This window comes from Ciconia boyciana, chromosome 4, assembly GCF_034638445.1.
Source record: "Ciconia boyciana chromosome 4, ASM3463844v1, whole genome shotgun sequence".
Taxonomy (NCBI): Eukaryota; Metazoa; Chordata; class Aves; order Ciconiiformes; family Ciconiidae; genus Ciconia; species Ciconia boyciana.
In genome coordinates this window covers 25343504-25358382 of record NC_132937.1, presented here as the reverse complement: position 1 = coordinate 25358382, position 14879 = coordinate 25343504, and the positions used below count along the sequence as shown (strand labels likewise).

General features: G+C 53.7%; 1 protein-coding gene across 1 annotated transcript; it reads left to right on the top strand.

Moving 5' to 3' along the window:
* On the top strand, positions 1–5824 carry GRP (gastrin releasing peptide). The gene is made up of 3 exons (XM_072859865.1): positions 1–445; positions 2026–2276; positions 5523–5824. The coding sequence occupies exons 1-3, from the start codon at positions 298–300 to the stop codon at positions 5574–5576; spliced, it is 453 nt and encodes a 150-aa protein (XP_072715966.1). The 5' UTR covers positions 1–297; the 3' UTR covers positions 5577–5824.
* The last annotated feature ends 9055 nt before the right edge of the window (positions 5825–14879 follow it).

Genomic DNA, 14879 nt, shown 5'->3' with positions numbered 1-14879 from the left:
CCGCCGGAGGCAGGACGGCAGCACGGGGGGCCGGGGGCGGCCGCAGCCCCGGCCCCGTGAGGAGGCGTCAGGCGCGGGAGCTCCGCTCGCGCCCGGTCCCGGCTCCGTATAAATGGGGGGCGGCGGCGGCGGCGGCAGCGCTTCGCCCAGACGGAGCCGGAGCGGGAGCCGGAGCCGGAGCCGGAGCCGGCCTGCAGCAGAGGGCGGCTCGGCGGCGGCAGCAGCGGCACCGGCACCGGCACCGGCACCGGCACCGGCACGGGCACCGACACCGACACCGGCAGCGGCAGCGGCACGATGGGCGGCGGCGGCCCGCGGCGGCCCGGCGCTCTGCCGCTGCTGGCGCTGGCGCTGCTGGCGGCGCAGGGCGGCGCGGCTCCCCTGCAGCCCGGCGGCTCCCCCGCGCTCACCAAGATCTACCCCCGCGGCAGCCACTGGGCTGTGGGTAAGTCTCCGGCCCGCCCGCCGCTGCCCGGCAGCCCGCCCGCCCCCTCCCCAGCCCGGCTGGCCGCGCCGCCGCCGGCCCGGCCCGGCCCGACCCTCTCTCCGCCCGGCCCCCGCCGTCCGCGCCTCGCCCCGACGGCTCTCCGCGCCTCCGGGGCAGCGGCAACGCCGCCGCAGCGGCTCGGCGGCCGCGGCCGGGAGGACAGGGCTGCGACAGCCCGGCGTTCCTCCCGGGCCGGCTGCGCTGTCCCCGCCGTCGGCAAGCGGCCCCGGTGCCGGGACGGGGCGGAGGGCCGCGGCGAGCGCACCGGCGGGAGAGCAGGAGCGGCCGCCGCCGCGCCAGCCCGCCGGCGGTCTCCGGCTCGCACCGGCGCCGGGCTCCTCGGCGCGTTGCGGGGCCGTGCCGCGGCGCCCGGGCAGCGCCCGCGGGAGCGGGGCGGGCGGAGCTGCGCCCGCGCCCGCCGCCTCCCGGTGCTGGGCGCCCGGCCGGTGCCGCTCGGTACCTGCCAGCGCCGGCCGGGCTCTGGCACTGGCACTGCCCGGGGGCGGGCAGGGCAGGGCAGGGAGCGGGGCAGGCAGGGCACTGCCCGGGGGCAGGCAGGGCAGGGCAGGGAGCAGGACAGGGCAGGGAGCGGGGCAGGCAGGGCAGGGCAGGGCAGGGCAGGGAGCAGGGCGCTCCCCGAGGGCCCGCGGCCCTGTGCAGGGGCGGGCCGGCCGCCGCAGCCCGCCCGCCGCCGCCGCCTCCCGCCCCTGAGCGTGGGGTGCGGAGCAGCGCTGCCGCGGAAGCAGCCTGCGTGCCGGACAGCGCTGGGCCTCGGCCCGGCACCCCGCGCTTGTGCGGGGCAGAGGGTGCGGGTAACGCAGCTTTCCCCGCTGGCTCGGACATGTTTATTTGGCCGTTATGTGTCCTGCCGCTACCGTTCTTCATAGATGCGGGAACCCAGACCCGAGCCCGAAGGCAGGCGCCCCCGAGCACCCCAAGGCGCAGCCAGCACCTTGGGCAGCCCTGGTGCCGGCCGGGGCCCTGGGGCGCTCGGCCTGCAGGAGGGTCCTCCGCTGCTGTCTCCCTCCCTCCCATCCCAGCAGCCTCCTTTGCAGCCTAAAGCCAACTAGGATTTCATTCTGATGACAGTAAAGCACGGTACGTCAAAAGTGCATCCCGTTGAGCTCCTAGAAAGGCCCTGGAACATAGGCTTACGCCGCCGTTCCCACATCCGGTGTCAAGGCAGGGAAAGTCTAAAACCTACAGCTTCTCCATCCACTTCTTACTCCAGCAAATCTGCCAGGTGCCTCTCCCTAGCTCCAGGAGAATGCTTGGGTATCTCTGCCCCTTTCTCAGCAACGTTTTCTCTGACGATGTAGCATAAGAGGCAGAGGACATCAATTGTGTGTGAGGCTGTGACAAAATCTCCAGCGCCAGTTTGCTTCAACTAGACATCACCTAAGCCCCTGTCAGGCAATAACATCCCCTAACATCCCCTCCGCACTGCCAGGCAATAACCCCTTCCAGCTGCTGTTTGAACCATCACGTCTATACCTGTACCTGTTTTGGATAATTTCATGCTGCTGTCGTTGTTACAGGACATTTAATGGGGAAAAAGAGCACTGGAGATTTTCCTTATGTTTATGAAGAAGAAAACAAGACCCCGTTTTCAGCATTACCTGAAAATATCAAGCAGCTGGAAGGCTATCTGCAGTGGGAAGAAATCTCAAAATATTTGCTACGGCTGCTGGAAGGGAATGAAAATAAAAGTGCTCACTTTTTAAAAGGTGGGCTTCCCTGGTATACCAGGAACACCTGGGAGACAGATGACAATAGCAGTTGGAAAGATGTAAGTAAGATAAAACCTGTAAAAACACTCCATCTATGCAAATTTCATTTTACAGTAACATATCAGCTTCCTCCAGCTTGTGGATTGTCCAGAAAAGCAGCAGAAACAATTCCAGATTGTCACTCAGAGATTGTATTTTTTGTGCATTAATTTGCTACTGGGCATAAACTCGGCAAGCATTACGGAGATTTTAGTGTCGGGATTCCCTTCAGGTTCTTTTCTTGTCTAGCACCCCGTGCTCAGATGAACACGTCAGCACCAAGCTCCGCATTAACTCAGCACAAACAAGCTGGTGTGAAACGCAGGTGCGAATGCAGAGGGCAGGAAGAAGGCACCGGGTGTTGGGTATGAAGCCACGTCGTGCTGACTGTCTCCCTCGGCTGCCCTTCTGGCTGCCGTTGCCTTGTCCGGTTTGTGCGGTACTGCCGATCAGTGGATAGAGCGACGGGGCTGGAGGGTTTCTTCCCTTCCCAGCTCTGTCGTTGTCTCCTGCAAGTCTTTTCCCCCCGGCTGGCGGTGCCGGCCGCTCCTGTGGTTGGTTGTGGTCTCGCAAAATGAGTCTGTGGCTACTGATAAGCTATAACGTGTGCCCAGGACCCACCTCTTCTTCCCTCAAGTTAATGTACTTATGAGCACCATTTCACAAGATAACAAGACTTTGGAACAGATTCACCCTATTCTTTTGGAAAATCCTGTAAAATATACTTGGAGAGATATCAGTGAGGTTTTACAGAACGTAATCAGGGTCTAAACGACATAAAGTAAATTGCAGAATTTACTAGAAAACTCCTTTCTTTATAATGCATCAGGTACAGTAATGGTGATACAGCTGCAGGATTCCTTTGCGTGACATTGAAATAGAAGAAAAAGATTAATACGCCCCCTTAAAGACATTAACAGGAAGATTTTTTTTCTTCCCATATTCTACTGTAATATGATGTAGTTACTATTCCCGGGATGACTCCAGCCCAGTCTCCCTCCTGAAATCCTGGTGCAGTGAAGTCAGTGAATACTTTGGTTTTGACTTGAATATGGGTAAAAATTTAGTCATTAAATTAAGCCATGATTTAAGTCTTTTACACCACTGATACGAATGCTGTCCATAGATTTCTTTCTGCTATGGCTTCATGACACAGTGATGCTTATAATAACTCGGATTAAGACTATCTAAAAAGGAAACTATTTAGCTCATCTTCAGCTCTGCAGTGTGCAGGTTTGTAATCAAATTAGATGAACAAATTCCATTATGCTATGTAAATAGGGAAATATTTTAACTTCTAAAAGTATCTGGTAGTGAATCGTACTTATGGAGGCTGAAAGTTGCCTCCGGTAAGTTGAATCATATCCATGTGTGTGCACTTTTACCCTAAATTAATATCCACATTTTTGTGGTCAGGCATTGAACATATATGTGGAATAATGAGATTATTGCCTTAAATATCCAGATTTCTCCAATGATTAGTAGAAGAATCATGTCTTTCATGTGACTGAGATACATGACAACTTGCAGAACCTCATTTTGCCATAGAACCTTTGATTTCCAGCATTCAACAGTTACTTTGTCTCCATCTTGAAGTAAAACATAATCATGAAAGTAGTACATAACCTGTGCTTTCCTACTGTTGGACGCAAATACCTGTTTATATGCAGCCTAGATAGGATACGATGTATGGTTATTCCTTTGGCTTCAGAAAGTAAAAACCCAGCACCTGGAAGTTAAGCTATATATCTTTTTGAGATCTGCCTTCCAGATGAAGAAGACCTGAAGACCAGAAGGGAAGTGCTTTACTTTTCTGAGGGTTGTGATAGTTTCCGAAATATTTAAATAATCATTATTTTTAATAAAGGATGCCTTGTTTATTTATAAAGGTGGAATTCTGGTATACATATGAAATTCAGACATACATGTACACAGTGATACAGGAGCATAAATGACCTTTGGATTTTAGTTCTGTAGATTTTTCTGGATGTGGGGGGTTCCATGTTGCACAAACTTGGGTTAGACATCACCTTCGTTTAAGGTGCTGCTGTACCTCAGCTACCGAAGGTGTCCACGTACAGGAATGATGAATGTAGCTACCTGCCTCGGTGGAAGATGGCCAGGTAGAGTAAACCGACAATGACGATGCAGTGCATATGAGAAGTTTGTGCTTGGTATGAAATACTTTTCCAGCCATATTGTGTTTGAGTTTGAAATAGAAACGAATTCTAGGAGAACCAGGCACCATGTTTACAGCGGGTTACTGTTCACTGTGAAATGGCCTGTTGGACTGAGGTACTGAAACGTGACCGAAAAAAGGTCAATCATGAACCCTACTGTCAGCTGATGGAATAGCTGTCCCACGGCCACATCACCGTCGCGGGGGCTATAATTCTCATAGGCAGTATGCACTTGCAGAGATGCTAACCACGAGGAGTCTATCTCTGTGTGGGTGCAACCCGATGTTCCCACCTGCTGAACGTCAGCGAAGACGGGCTGTGTTGGGAAGAAATGTACTATGAGGACTTCGTTTCATGGACTCTTTCAAATTTAGCTGATTTAATTTAAAATTCAAATTTTTAAATTTAAGATCAGAAATCCCCAAAGCTAAAGGCTGCAGAAGTAAATACAAATATGTACTTCAGGTAAGTCAATTCAGGGTCTTGCTCAAATTCATTCGGCGCATTATTCACCACTGATGCTCACACTGTGCTGAACGTTTCTCAAGAATAAAAAAATTCCTCCTAAAAGACTCACCCAGAGCAGGGAAAGTGCTGTAACACATAAATAGTCAAAAAGGCCAAAGAGATGAGCATAATAGTTCTGGGAATTAGGCTTAGGGTGGTGCACCTCAGTTATTTTCTTCTGTTTTCAGTTAATCAAGATCTTGCCTGCTCTTTATTCTGTGAGTAAATTACAGTTAAAGTAGTTGAAGAGCAGAAGGGAAATCTCTCCTGCAAGTTGGCCTAAGTGTAAAAGTAAGTTGGAAAATAAGCTTTAAATTGTTTCTATGACTTGGCGTTTTAACACTAATGAGACACTATATAAATGAGACGGCAGACAGAATTATTTGGGAGAATGACTTTCCTCATACTTTGGCAGTTGGTTATTACGCTAACCAAGACAAATGAGGTCTGTTTTGGAAAGATTATTGTGAATGTGTTTGTTATGTGAATATACAGAGCAGATATATATTAGGCTTATTAACTTAGTGAATTACTTTTTTCAGAACTGGTCTGTAAATGATATTTTTCTCTTTTTATTAGATGATGGACTACCTGCTTCAAGTTGTGAATATGAAAGAGAGCACTCCAAGCTGAAAGAAGGTCTCTAAATCATGAAGAAATGGAATACTTTCCGTAAGAGACTATATTTCACAGGCACTCGATTGTGTCAGATAATCAACAAGGTCTCTTTTCTGTAAACAAGATTTCCTTTGTGTAAAATATCTAAATACACATATTCTTCTATGTTTCAGCAATGACTAAACTCTCTACTTCATTTTCAAGGTTGTGTTTTCTCACTCGAATCGCTTTGATATATATAATTGTCACGGAAGGGTCTTCCAATTAATTACATGACTTACCTATCTAATCAGTTCATCTCTTAGTTCAAAACTACATGATATTTCAACATTCGCAATAAATAGTACTAAGAAAAAGGCTGAGTTTATACTTTTATTTGAGTTAATAAGAAGGAAGTTGGCTGTGCCGCAGCTAGTAACAAAGAAACAACAGAATGATTCGTTTTCCACTGAAGCTCTTCTCCTTGAATTGCTCCCTGCTCTGTAATATTTTTCAGTAGAGGGAAGCTGACACTGCCTTCCCGAGGTACCCCTGGGCCAGGTACAGAGCAGGGCATGCACTTCCACAGGCAGGCAGCAGAGAGGTCTGCTGAAAGAAACTGCCTCCTTGTTTGACTGGGAGGCGATGCGGCAGCTCAGCATGCTCCCACCACACATTCCTAACCGTGTGTTAGCGGGTCCGGTACCATTGTGCGTCCACATGAGACTAAAGGAAGAACATGGCCTCCCAGGAGAACAAGCTCGTGACACCTTTTGTGGGGCCGCAGCACGTTAGAGCCAAGCAATGCACCTCGCTCACCTGGAGTTCTCTGGACGGGACAGTCACACCATCGGAGGCCCAGGCAAGGAGATAATGTGCTGCCACCTCTCCTCAAAGCACAGCGCTGACCGACCGGACTGTAAGGACGACGGGAAGCATCTGTCCGTGCACAGCCCAACACAGAGCAGGGGAAGCAGGTCTGGATAAAGAGGTGACACCGCTCAGCACGGGCGAGGCCACCGCTGCAGTACTGCGTCCCGTTCTGAGCATCCCAGTACAAGAGGGACATGAAGAAAGTGGAGAGAGTCCAATGAAGGGCCACAAAAGATGATTCCTACGAGGAAAGGCTGCGACTGTTCAGCCTGCAGAAGAGAAGGCTCAAGGGGTCCTACCAATAGGTATAAATACCTGAAGGGAGGGTGTAAAGAAGAGCGGGCCAGGCTCTTTCCAGGGATACCCAGTGACAGGACTGGAGGCAATGGGCACTGCCTGAAACACGGGAGGTTCCCTCTGAACGTCAGGAAACACTTTGTCACTGTGAGGGTGACTTTAGCACGGGCACAGGTTGCCCGGGGAGGTGCTGGAGTCTCCCTCCTTGGAGCTATTCAGAAGCCATCTGGACGTGGTCCTGGGCAACTGGTCCTAGGTGTCCTAGGTGACCCTGCCTGAGCAGGGGGTTGGACAAAGTGGCCTCCGGAGGTCCCTTCTGCCCTCAGCCACACCATGAAACGGGGAACAGATGAAGAGCTGAATGAGGCAAATGCGTGGTTTTGCACAAAGTAACTGCAAACGATCTGTCGAACGCACGGGTCATCCCAGCGGCACAAGCCGGAGGTCCCAGAGCAGCCGGAGGTCCCAGAGCAGCTTTAAGCGCCCCGGAGCCGGGCCAGCCCCGCCGGGCAGAGCCGCACGCCCAGCGCAGAGCCCGCGGCCGCGGCAGGGGAGCTGCGCCCGCCTCCAGCAGGCGGCGCCCTCGGCCCACGGAGGGGCGGGAGGGGCGGGGCGGGAGGGCGGGAGGGGCGGGGCCGGGCGGGCGGGGCGGGCCGCGGCGGGGCCGGGCGGGGCGGGGCGGGGCGGGGCGGGGCTGCGGCGGGGCGGGGCGGGGCGGGGCTGCGGCGGGGCGGGGCGGGGCGGGGCCGCGGCGGGGCGGGGCGGGGCCGCGGCGGGGCCGGCGGCCCGCAGAGCTCGGCCTCGTCGCGCTGGCCCCGGCCCGGGGGGGCCGCTCGGGGCCCCGCGCCGCAGCCCGCCCCCTGCCCGGTGCGCCGGGCCGGCAGGCCCTTGCCGCAGCGCTCCGCTGCGAGGGGAGCCCCGGGGCTGCCTCTGTTTGTCACCATGTCCGGTGTGACCCGAGCGGTGCCGGTGACCTCGGCTACGGGGTGCGCTGGGCGTTCGGGCCGTTCACCGCGAGACCCCGGCGCCGGCGGGGCGCTACCGGGCCCGGCGCGCGCCAGCACCGCCGCCGCCTCCCAGCCGCAGCGGGAAGCAGCCGCCGGTCCCGCGGCGGGGCGCGGCGGGCGCCGGGGCGGCGCGGCGCGGTGCTCCCCGCCGCGGTGCTCCCCGCCGCGGGCCGGCGGCCGTCGGGCTGCACCGCGTCTCTTTCCCGCCACACCGGGTAGCGCGGCGTGCGTGCGGGGTGACCGGGTGCCCAGGTGCAGGCAGCACCGGTGCACGGTTCTCGTCCCTTTGTCTCTCGTCCGTGCCCGGTTATGCCATTCCAGTTGCACTTCTCATTTCCTTCTGTAGCGGCTCAGCGCTGACTTAAACCGCGGCGGGGACTAGCTAATGCCCAGATCTGTACTCTGTAGCCCTCTCATTCAAGGCTGCGGGTCTTCTCAGGCAAAACTGTGCAGGAAAAGGCACTGTAGTGCCAACTGGGTGTTACCAGTGACCGCCCGCACGCTTCACCTGAGATAGATACTCTTCAGTTCCAGGGTCAATCCTGTTTATCTCAGCGGACATCCCCACCTGTGGCAGCCTAAGGGAATACCCAGTGTACGTAACTGCTGTCCCAGGATTTTTGTAACTTTAAAATGCTTACCCTTTTCAAGTTTGCCTTTCTCCTTTTGGCCCTGGCTGCCACCTCGCCCAAAGACAATGTGAAGCCTTGCCAGGAGTTAGGATTAGCACTTCAGAAAACTCCCCCGCTCAGGTGGTGTGCCAGTCTTTCCTTCCCTCCCTCCAAGGCCCTCTTGCCTCCTGGAGGAAGGACCTGCGAAAAAGGCCACGAGAGAAAGTTCATGTGCAGTCTGGGTTCTGCCATCAAGTGGTTTCATTCTGGCTCAGCGCGGGGCCAGACTGGGACAGCTAAGTGCTTTGCCAGGACACCCAGAAGGAAAGCTGCTCAGAAGGACGATAGATAGGAGCAATCCCCAGAAGAGCAGGAGAAGCAGGAGACAGCTCTTCCTGGGGCGGAGGGGAGGGCAGGCGCCCAGCTCCCCAGCGAGGTACAGATTACCCAGTTACACAACGCGTGCAGCAGCTCAGCCGGTGCCACATACCCTCAGGGATACTGGGCCATCCCTGGAAAGCTTTGCTCACACATTGGAATCAACCTTCCCCCGCCCAACCTTGGCAGTGATGAAGGCAGAGTGGAGGAAGGAGTTGAGCGAAATAAGAGGGGCACCACAAAAAGGTGCTCGGGAAGCTGGCTCTAATCTTTGTGTGGCCAAAGTCACTGGAGTGAATATGTGCATGTGTTACACACCCAAGAAATAAAAGAGAAGAAGCCTGGCCCAGAAGCCAAAGCCCTCCCTGAAGACCCACGAGGCCTTTGTACAGACTCCAGGTGGGATGCTAGGCGCAGGCATCTACTGCTGTTAGCACCCTTGGCCTCCAGCTATGGAACTGAAAGAGCACGGGGCCTCTTGCAGAGCCTGTGTCCTGTGTGCCAGGCACATGTGGATGGCTCATGCTACCCGAAGGGGTCTCAAATGGCACGAGAGGCGTGAGGTAACTTAGTCATGCCACCCCTGTCTGAGCCCGGGTGAGCCATGTTTCTCCGTGCCTCAGTTTCTCTGCGTGTAAAATGGGACGCCCCTATCCCGCAGAGGCAGCATCAAATAAACCAGAAGGGTACTTGTTAGGATGTTATGGGGAGCAGATGGGGGAGCAGCATGTTTATGACAGGCTCATCGTAAAGGATGAAGCCATGAACAACTGCAGGTTTGCCTGCCATACGAGCCATCCTGGTTTTGCGGCACGCTGCAGCCAGCAGAGGCATTTGAGCAAGAACAAGCTGCTGGTGAGCCAGTCTTCCTGGGGAGCCCTTTGTTTAAAAGCATTGCTTAAAACTAGCATCCCCCGTCGACAGTCTGGATTCGCCCAGAGGCCTGTCTCTTCTCCCTGCACCTGCCTCTTCACTGAGACGGAGTCAAAGGAGGGATACCCGACCTACCTGCACTGGTCAGCAGCTGGAACACCGTCCCCTTAGTTTACCCCAACACTCCCTTCTGTATCAGTGGCCCAAGCTTCAGTTTTATCTCTTCTTGCCTCCATCCAGATTTCTGCTGCCTCCATTTAAACTCTCTCCTGAATGTCTTGCCTAGCTGACTTTAACTGCTTTCCTACACAGAACCAAACATTTCAGAGCTGATTTCACCATTCTTCGTGGGGCCGAAATGTCCTACGACACAGGGATGGCTGCCAAATGTCAGCCAGTTTTCGCATCATGCATTGGCAGAACACAGAGATGCTCACCGAGAGGAGACACAATATTCATTCTGCCAGACAAACTGGTAATGTTGTCAGAATGACCAGTGTCCTGGTCTAACCAGCTTTTCGTTCTGCTCTCTTTTGATTGTTTTGTTTTATTCCACCATTTTCTTCTTGATAGGATTTTGTAAATGGGTACTCTGTGGTTGACCAGCTACTGAAGGAAGTTGATAAAGTCCCAAGGTTTATAACCCATGGCATCAGTGACGGAGGAAGATGCTGACTGCATAGAAGAAAGAACCTGAGTGTCCAGCCCAAAAACAGTGTAGCTGAAGGGAGACCCCTTGAGTTAATGTCTGTTCATCGTATGTCCCAACAGACTGAACCGAAGAAAGACGCAGCCAGGAGCTTTGAACAGATACTTGGGATTTTTCAGTAGTAAGTAACTAAATGTTCTTCCTTGAAATCCCTGTCAGACGTAGCTGAGGCAGCTGGAAAGAAGATCCTTCGCTGTCCGTCTCGCCTGCGGACTTTAACATGTCCTCAACAGACGGAGGGAACGGTATTGCCCCCAACCCCAACAGCTCACAGCAGAAATTTAAACTGTGACTGTGTTTTCATCTCACGGGGTCTGTGACCCACCGTGGCTGTGGAGCAAACGCAACGGCCAGCCCGCTGCGCCAGCGGGGATGACAGCGGGGGTATTCTCGGGTACTAACCCATGTAGCCGCTCCTCCCGACCCCAGGACTGAGGGTCAGTCCTGGACAGACAGACAGACTTGCTCCACTGGAAAGCAACTGAGCTGAACACCACGTCAAAACTCTCCTTGGCTTAAATAGGTGCCTTTGCCAGTTTTCTTGAATACTGACAGGATTTTGAACTGGGGTGGGAAGGAAGAGAGGTGGAATACACTTTCTGCTGAGAAATGGTGCCATTGGGACCAAGTTTCATGATGGCATTTTCCTCATAATTACTAATTCAGAGATCTTCAAAGCTGTTTATGGCAATTGTCTTCTCTCCTGCATAGCTCATGCTACTGACCTGTGCAAAACTTTACACAACACTTCTGTATGTTAAGCTTGGGATTTCTGGGCCAGGCAAAGACAGCCAGGCCTAATGGAAAGACTGCTCATGAAAAACAGTCTACCTCTCTGCATCTCACATCGTAATGAGAAATCGCCCAGGATTAACCTCATTTCCCAGTGGAGACATTGCTACAGATGAAGCAGCTGCAGAGATGGTGATTTGATTTTACTTTTCCAGAACTTTGAAGCAAATGCAAAGAGGACAATTTAACGGGCTGCATAATATAAAGAAATGTATATCCATCCCTCCGCTCCCCGATGAAAAACAGGAAGCTCAGACTGGTCATGTGGGATTTACCTGGGAAGGAACGAGGCTTTCCAAACACAGCGAGGGTCCTAGTTCAGCCTGTTCACCCGGTGAAATACAACAGGGAAGGAAAGGGGAAAGAGCTCCTCGGCTTCTGACACTGGCTGCCCGCCCCAAGGCCCGTTGACTATGGGGGAGTCCAGTGTGAGTGGCAGCAGACGCAACTTGTCTGGCCTCCCATTCCCAGCGAGGGTTGCCCTTCATCACTAGTCCTTTGCCCTGTGTTGAGGAGGGAGGTGTGGTACCCCCAGGAGCAGGGATCTATGCCCGTGCAAGGGTAGCAAGGATTCGTCTCCACGTAGCAACCCCTCCCAGAGGTCTCCTGGGGCAGCCCTTGTCGACTGCCCCGTATTCAGGACACTGAGCCAAGACCAAGTTACACTTGGGAAAACTCTAAGAAGTATTTACAGCTTCACCCGCCAAAGCCTTACACACTTCCATGAGTAGCTGCGACCGCTGACAAGCCCTGTCCTACAAGTCCACCTCTCCCAAAAGGCGGTATGCCATGGTTGGCGTAACAACATTCACTGTCTGCAGTTGTCTCATTGCAAAGGAGTAAATTTCTTAGTATTTTCACTGGCAGGCTTTTATTGATATTACTCTTCCTTAGAACTTCAGATGTTGCAAAGAAGTCAAATATAGACACTAAAAATACTATCTTGCTAATACAGTTTAAGTGAAAGAAGAAATAGATGACTCAGAAAAGGCCAGGCTAATAGCCTTAGCAAAGTTAGAGTAAAGAAGTGGTTAAGGATCTAGATGATTTAATCCAGTTTTAAGAAAAGGTTTTACAGTGAGCAATTAGATGCTGTTTAAGGAATTAATCACTAATGGGTCATTAACTCTGACTGCTATTGTACAGTTAACAAGCCGAGACAGGATTATTAGACTCAGCACCCAATTAAGAAGGAAAAGATATTTACAACAAAATGAACAAATGAGCTTTTAAAATGGAATGGGACAATTTGAAAGAAAGTGTAGGAACACAGAAAACTAGACAGGGTACAAGAAAGATACGAGTTTGCATAGGGCTCTGTCCCTTTATTTGTTTGAAAAATACTTACCTGTCTGTGCCCACTTCTGTTTAGCTGGTTAAAATATTTATTTTTAGCAATAAACTCATAGCTTTCCTTGAAGGACATGACTGCACACAGTTTATCCATTACAGGGTTCGCATGTACAACATGTAACAGAAGACCTGCTTAATATGTCAGTAAAAGAACAATCGCCATAGCTTGACGTAATCTTTCATTTTTTGCTCGCAGGTGTTGGATCAGGAGCTTAATAAAAGCGAGCGGGTGTCTTCAGCTGCTCTTCCTGCTGTCCTGTCATTGTGGCCTTATCTGCTGTTAGTCTTCGACTATCTCAAGTAACCAAGCGTCAGTGCTGGTTACAGCGCTGATCAAAAAGTCGGGGGGGTCTTTCCAACGGCTTCGCAGGATGCAGAAGAACAGGAGGCAACAGGGAGGGAGGGTAGCAGGGGCAAAATGTGGAAGAGCACCACTGAAATCTTGGGGAGTTGCTCGCTAGTCGTGAGCAATAAGCACAGGTAAGGGGTTTTGGGCAGCAGCTCAATGTGCTCACGTGCAGGAGGGTTTTACGCGTCAGAGCTGCAGCTGGACTGCCGCCAAGTACTGACCAGCAGGATTGTTCCTGCACCGAGGAAGAAGCGCCTGTGCAGCCATTTGTCAGTGTGTGCCCCTTACTGACGCAGCCCAGGGTGTGCAAGCACACCAAGAGACACCCTTCCCTCGTAGCCACCAGAGGAGACGTGCCTTCTTGCAAGCCCAGCATCCGTCGTGATGCAAACAAAGCTCACCTGTGACGGGCGCGCTGGAATAAGACCTAAAAACTGAAGTGACACAGTTTTTGTTCTCCTCCCCTCCCTCCAGAAGTTTCTCAGGTCTCCTTACCAGAAGTTAGCACATTATTTCCCTGGTTCCGACAGCGACAGCACTTTCTTTTCCTGACAGCGTGGCGCCTTCTTCGCCAAGGAAGCAAAGAGCTGTGTGCTGGGGAGGCTGGCCGCCGCCACAGACGCGCGCACAGGGGCACCGACAGCTCCGGAGCCCGACAGGAGGGTCTGGCCCAAGCAGGGCTACGTCCCCCCTGAATTCAGCAGGGACCGCTCACTGGACCTCCCTGCACCCCCCTGGGCCAGCACAGCTCAGGGAAGGGAAGCCGGGGGGCCTGGGCACGGCATGTGCTCGAGTTCAGGGAGGCAGGCTGGGTCTGCAGGGAGGCCGGGGAGAGGAAAAGGCGTTTCAAAATAGAGGGATTCCTATTATTATCTGTAAAAGAAGCCCTCCAGACAATAGATGCAGGCTGCTGTGGAGAAGGCTGTGAAGGGATGTTTAGAAACTGCTGTCTAAGGTTAAAAAGCTCTCTGAAGTGAAGCTGAATAAAGCTGACATACTTGTTTCTGACAGGACTCTTAAAAGATACGCACAGATTGTGAAAATATAATTAGACGCCAGTCTTTGTCTGGCCACAACGAGTGGGAAATGGTGAAAGGAGAGGTCTCCCAGTCTGCATTGATTCATCCCCAGGACACAATGAGGGCGCTTGTGCATCCTTCTCTCTTCCCTAATGAGAAACGTTAATTGCCACAACCTCCAGAGTGTGTAGAGCACCCCATGCCCAGCGGAGGAGAAGGGGTGTTTCATTACAGCTTCTCAGCCCCATTACAGGCAGTAACGGAGATAATGGAAAATAAAGATGCCGCAGTTTTAGTTTCGGCAGCTTGGCAAGGGGCACTGGGTGGGCGGGGGAGCGAGCACGGCCCAGCGCCGTGCCAGCCTCCGGGGGCTGCACGGGGAAGCCGCACCGGGCAGGACGCACCCAGCAGGGCCCCCTGACAGCTCCAGCCACCCGGCTGGGCATCCAGTGCCCCGTCAGCTACCGCCCGTCTCCCCCCGCGGGCAGCTGGGCTGCGGGGGCACAGGGCCCTGCAGAACCCGCCAAGCCCCTTCTCTGAGGAGGCAGCTAGGGCCACCCTAGCCGGGTGCGCTCCCCGCCGCGGGGCTGCAGCCCCAGCCCCCAGTGCTCACAGCCAGTTTGGGCAGGGTCCCGCTGCTGGAGGGGGAGGGCCCACGGCCAGGCCGGTCCCACCCTTCTGTGCATCACAGGCAGTGGAGGGTCTGGCCCGAGCAGCCCCCTTGCATGCAGAAACGCAATGCACGGCTTCGTGCAGGTCGTGCCATTTAATGGTGCAAAACCAGAAAACCCTCCCCAGGTAACGCAGGCCTCGGTTCCCAGCCACCTTACACAGCTCTTCGCCCTACTGCAGCTTTTATTGCAACTAAAGCGTCCAGCCAAGGAGGGAGAGCAAAAGAGATTTTTTTTTTTTTCTTTCCTAAGCTATGTCAGGCCCCTAACTCTGCAGGGCATGTGGAAAAGGGAATTAAAAGGACCACAAAATACAAAGCAAGTCGGGGTGTGGGGGAAAGGCTGGTGCAAGGGACAGCTCTCCCTTGCCTGGCCATCCGGGGGAGCCAGAGCAGGGCAAGGCCGTC

Bases quoted from the DNA above. Each gene is read 5' to 3' on its own strand.
- GRP (XM_072859865.1), top strand. From the start codon at position 298: ATGGGCGGCGGCGGCCCGCGGCGGCCCGGCGCTCTGCCGCTGCTGGCG. The intron at 446-2,025 runs GTAAGTCTCCGG...TCGTTGTTACAG, and splicing joins CGGCAGCCACTGGGCTGTGG to GACATTTAATGGGGAAAAAG. The intron at 2,277-5,522 runs GTAAGTAAGATA...TCTTTTTATTAG, and splicing joins ACAATAGCAGTTGGAAAGAT to ATGATGGACTACCTGCTTCA.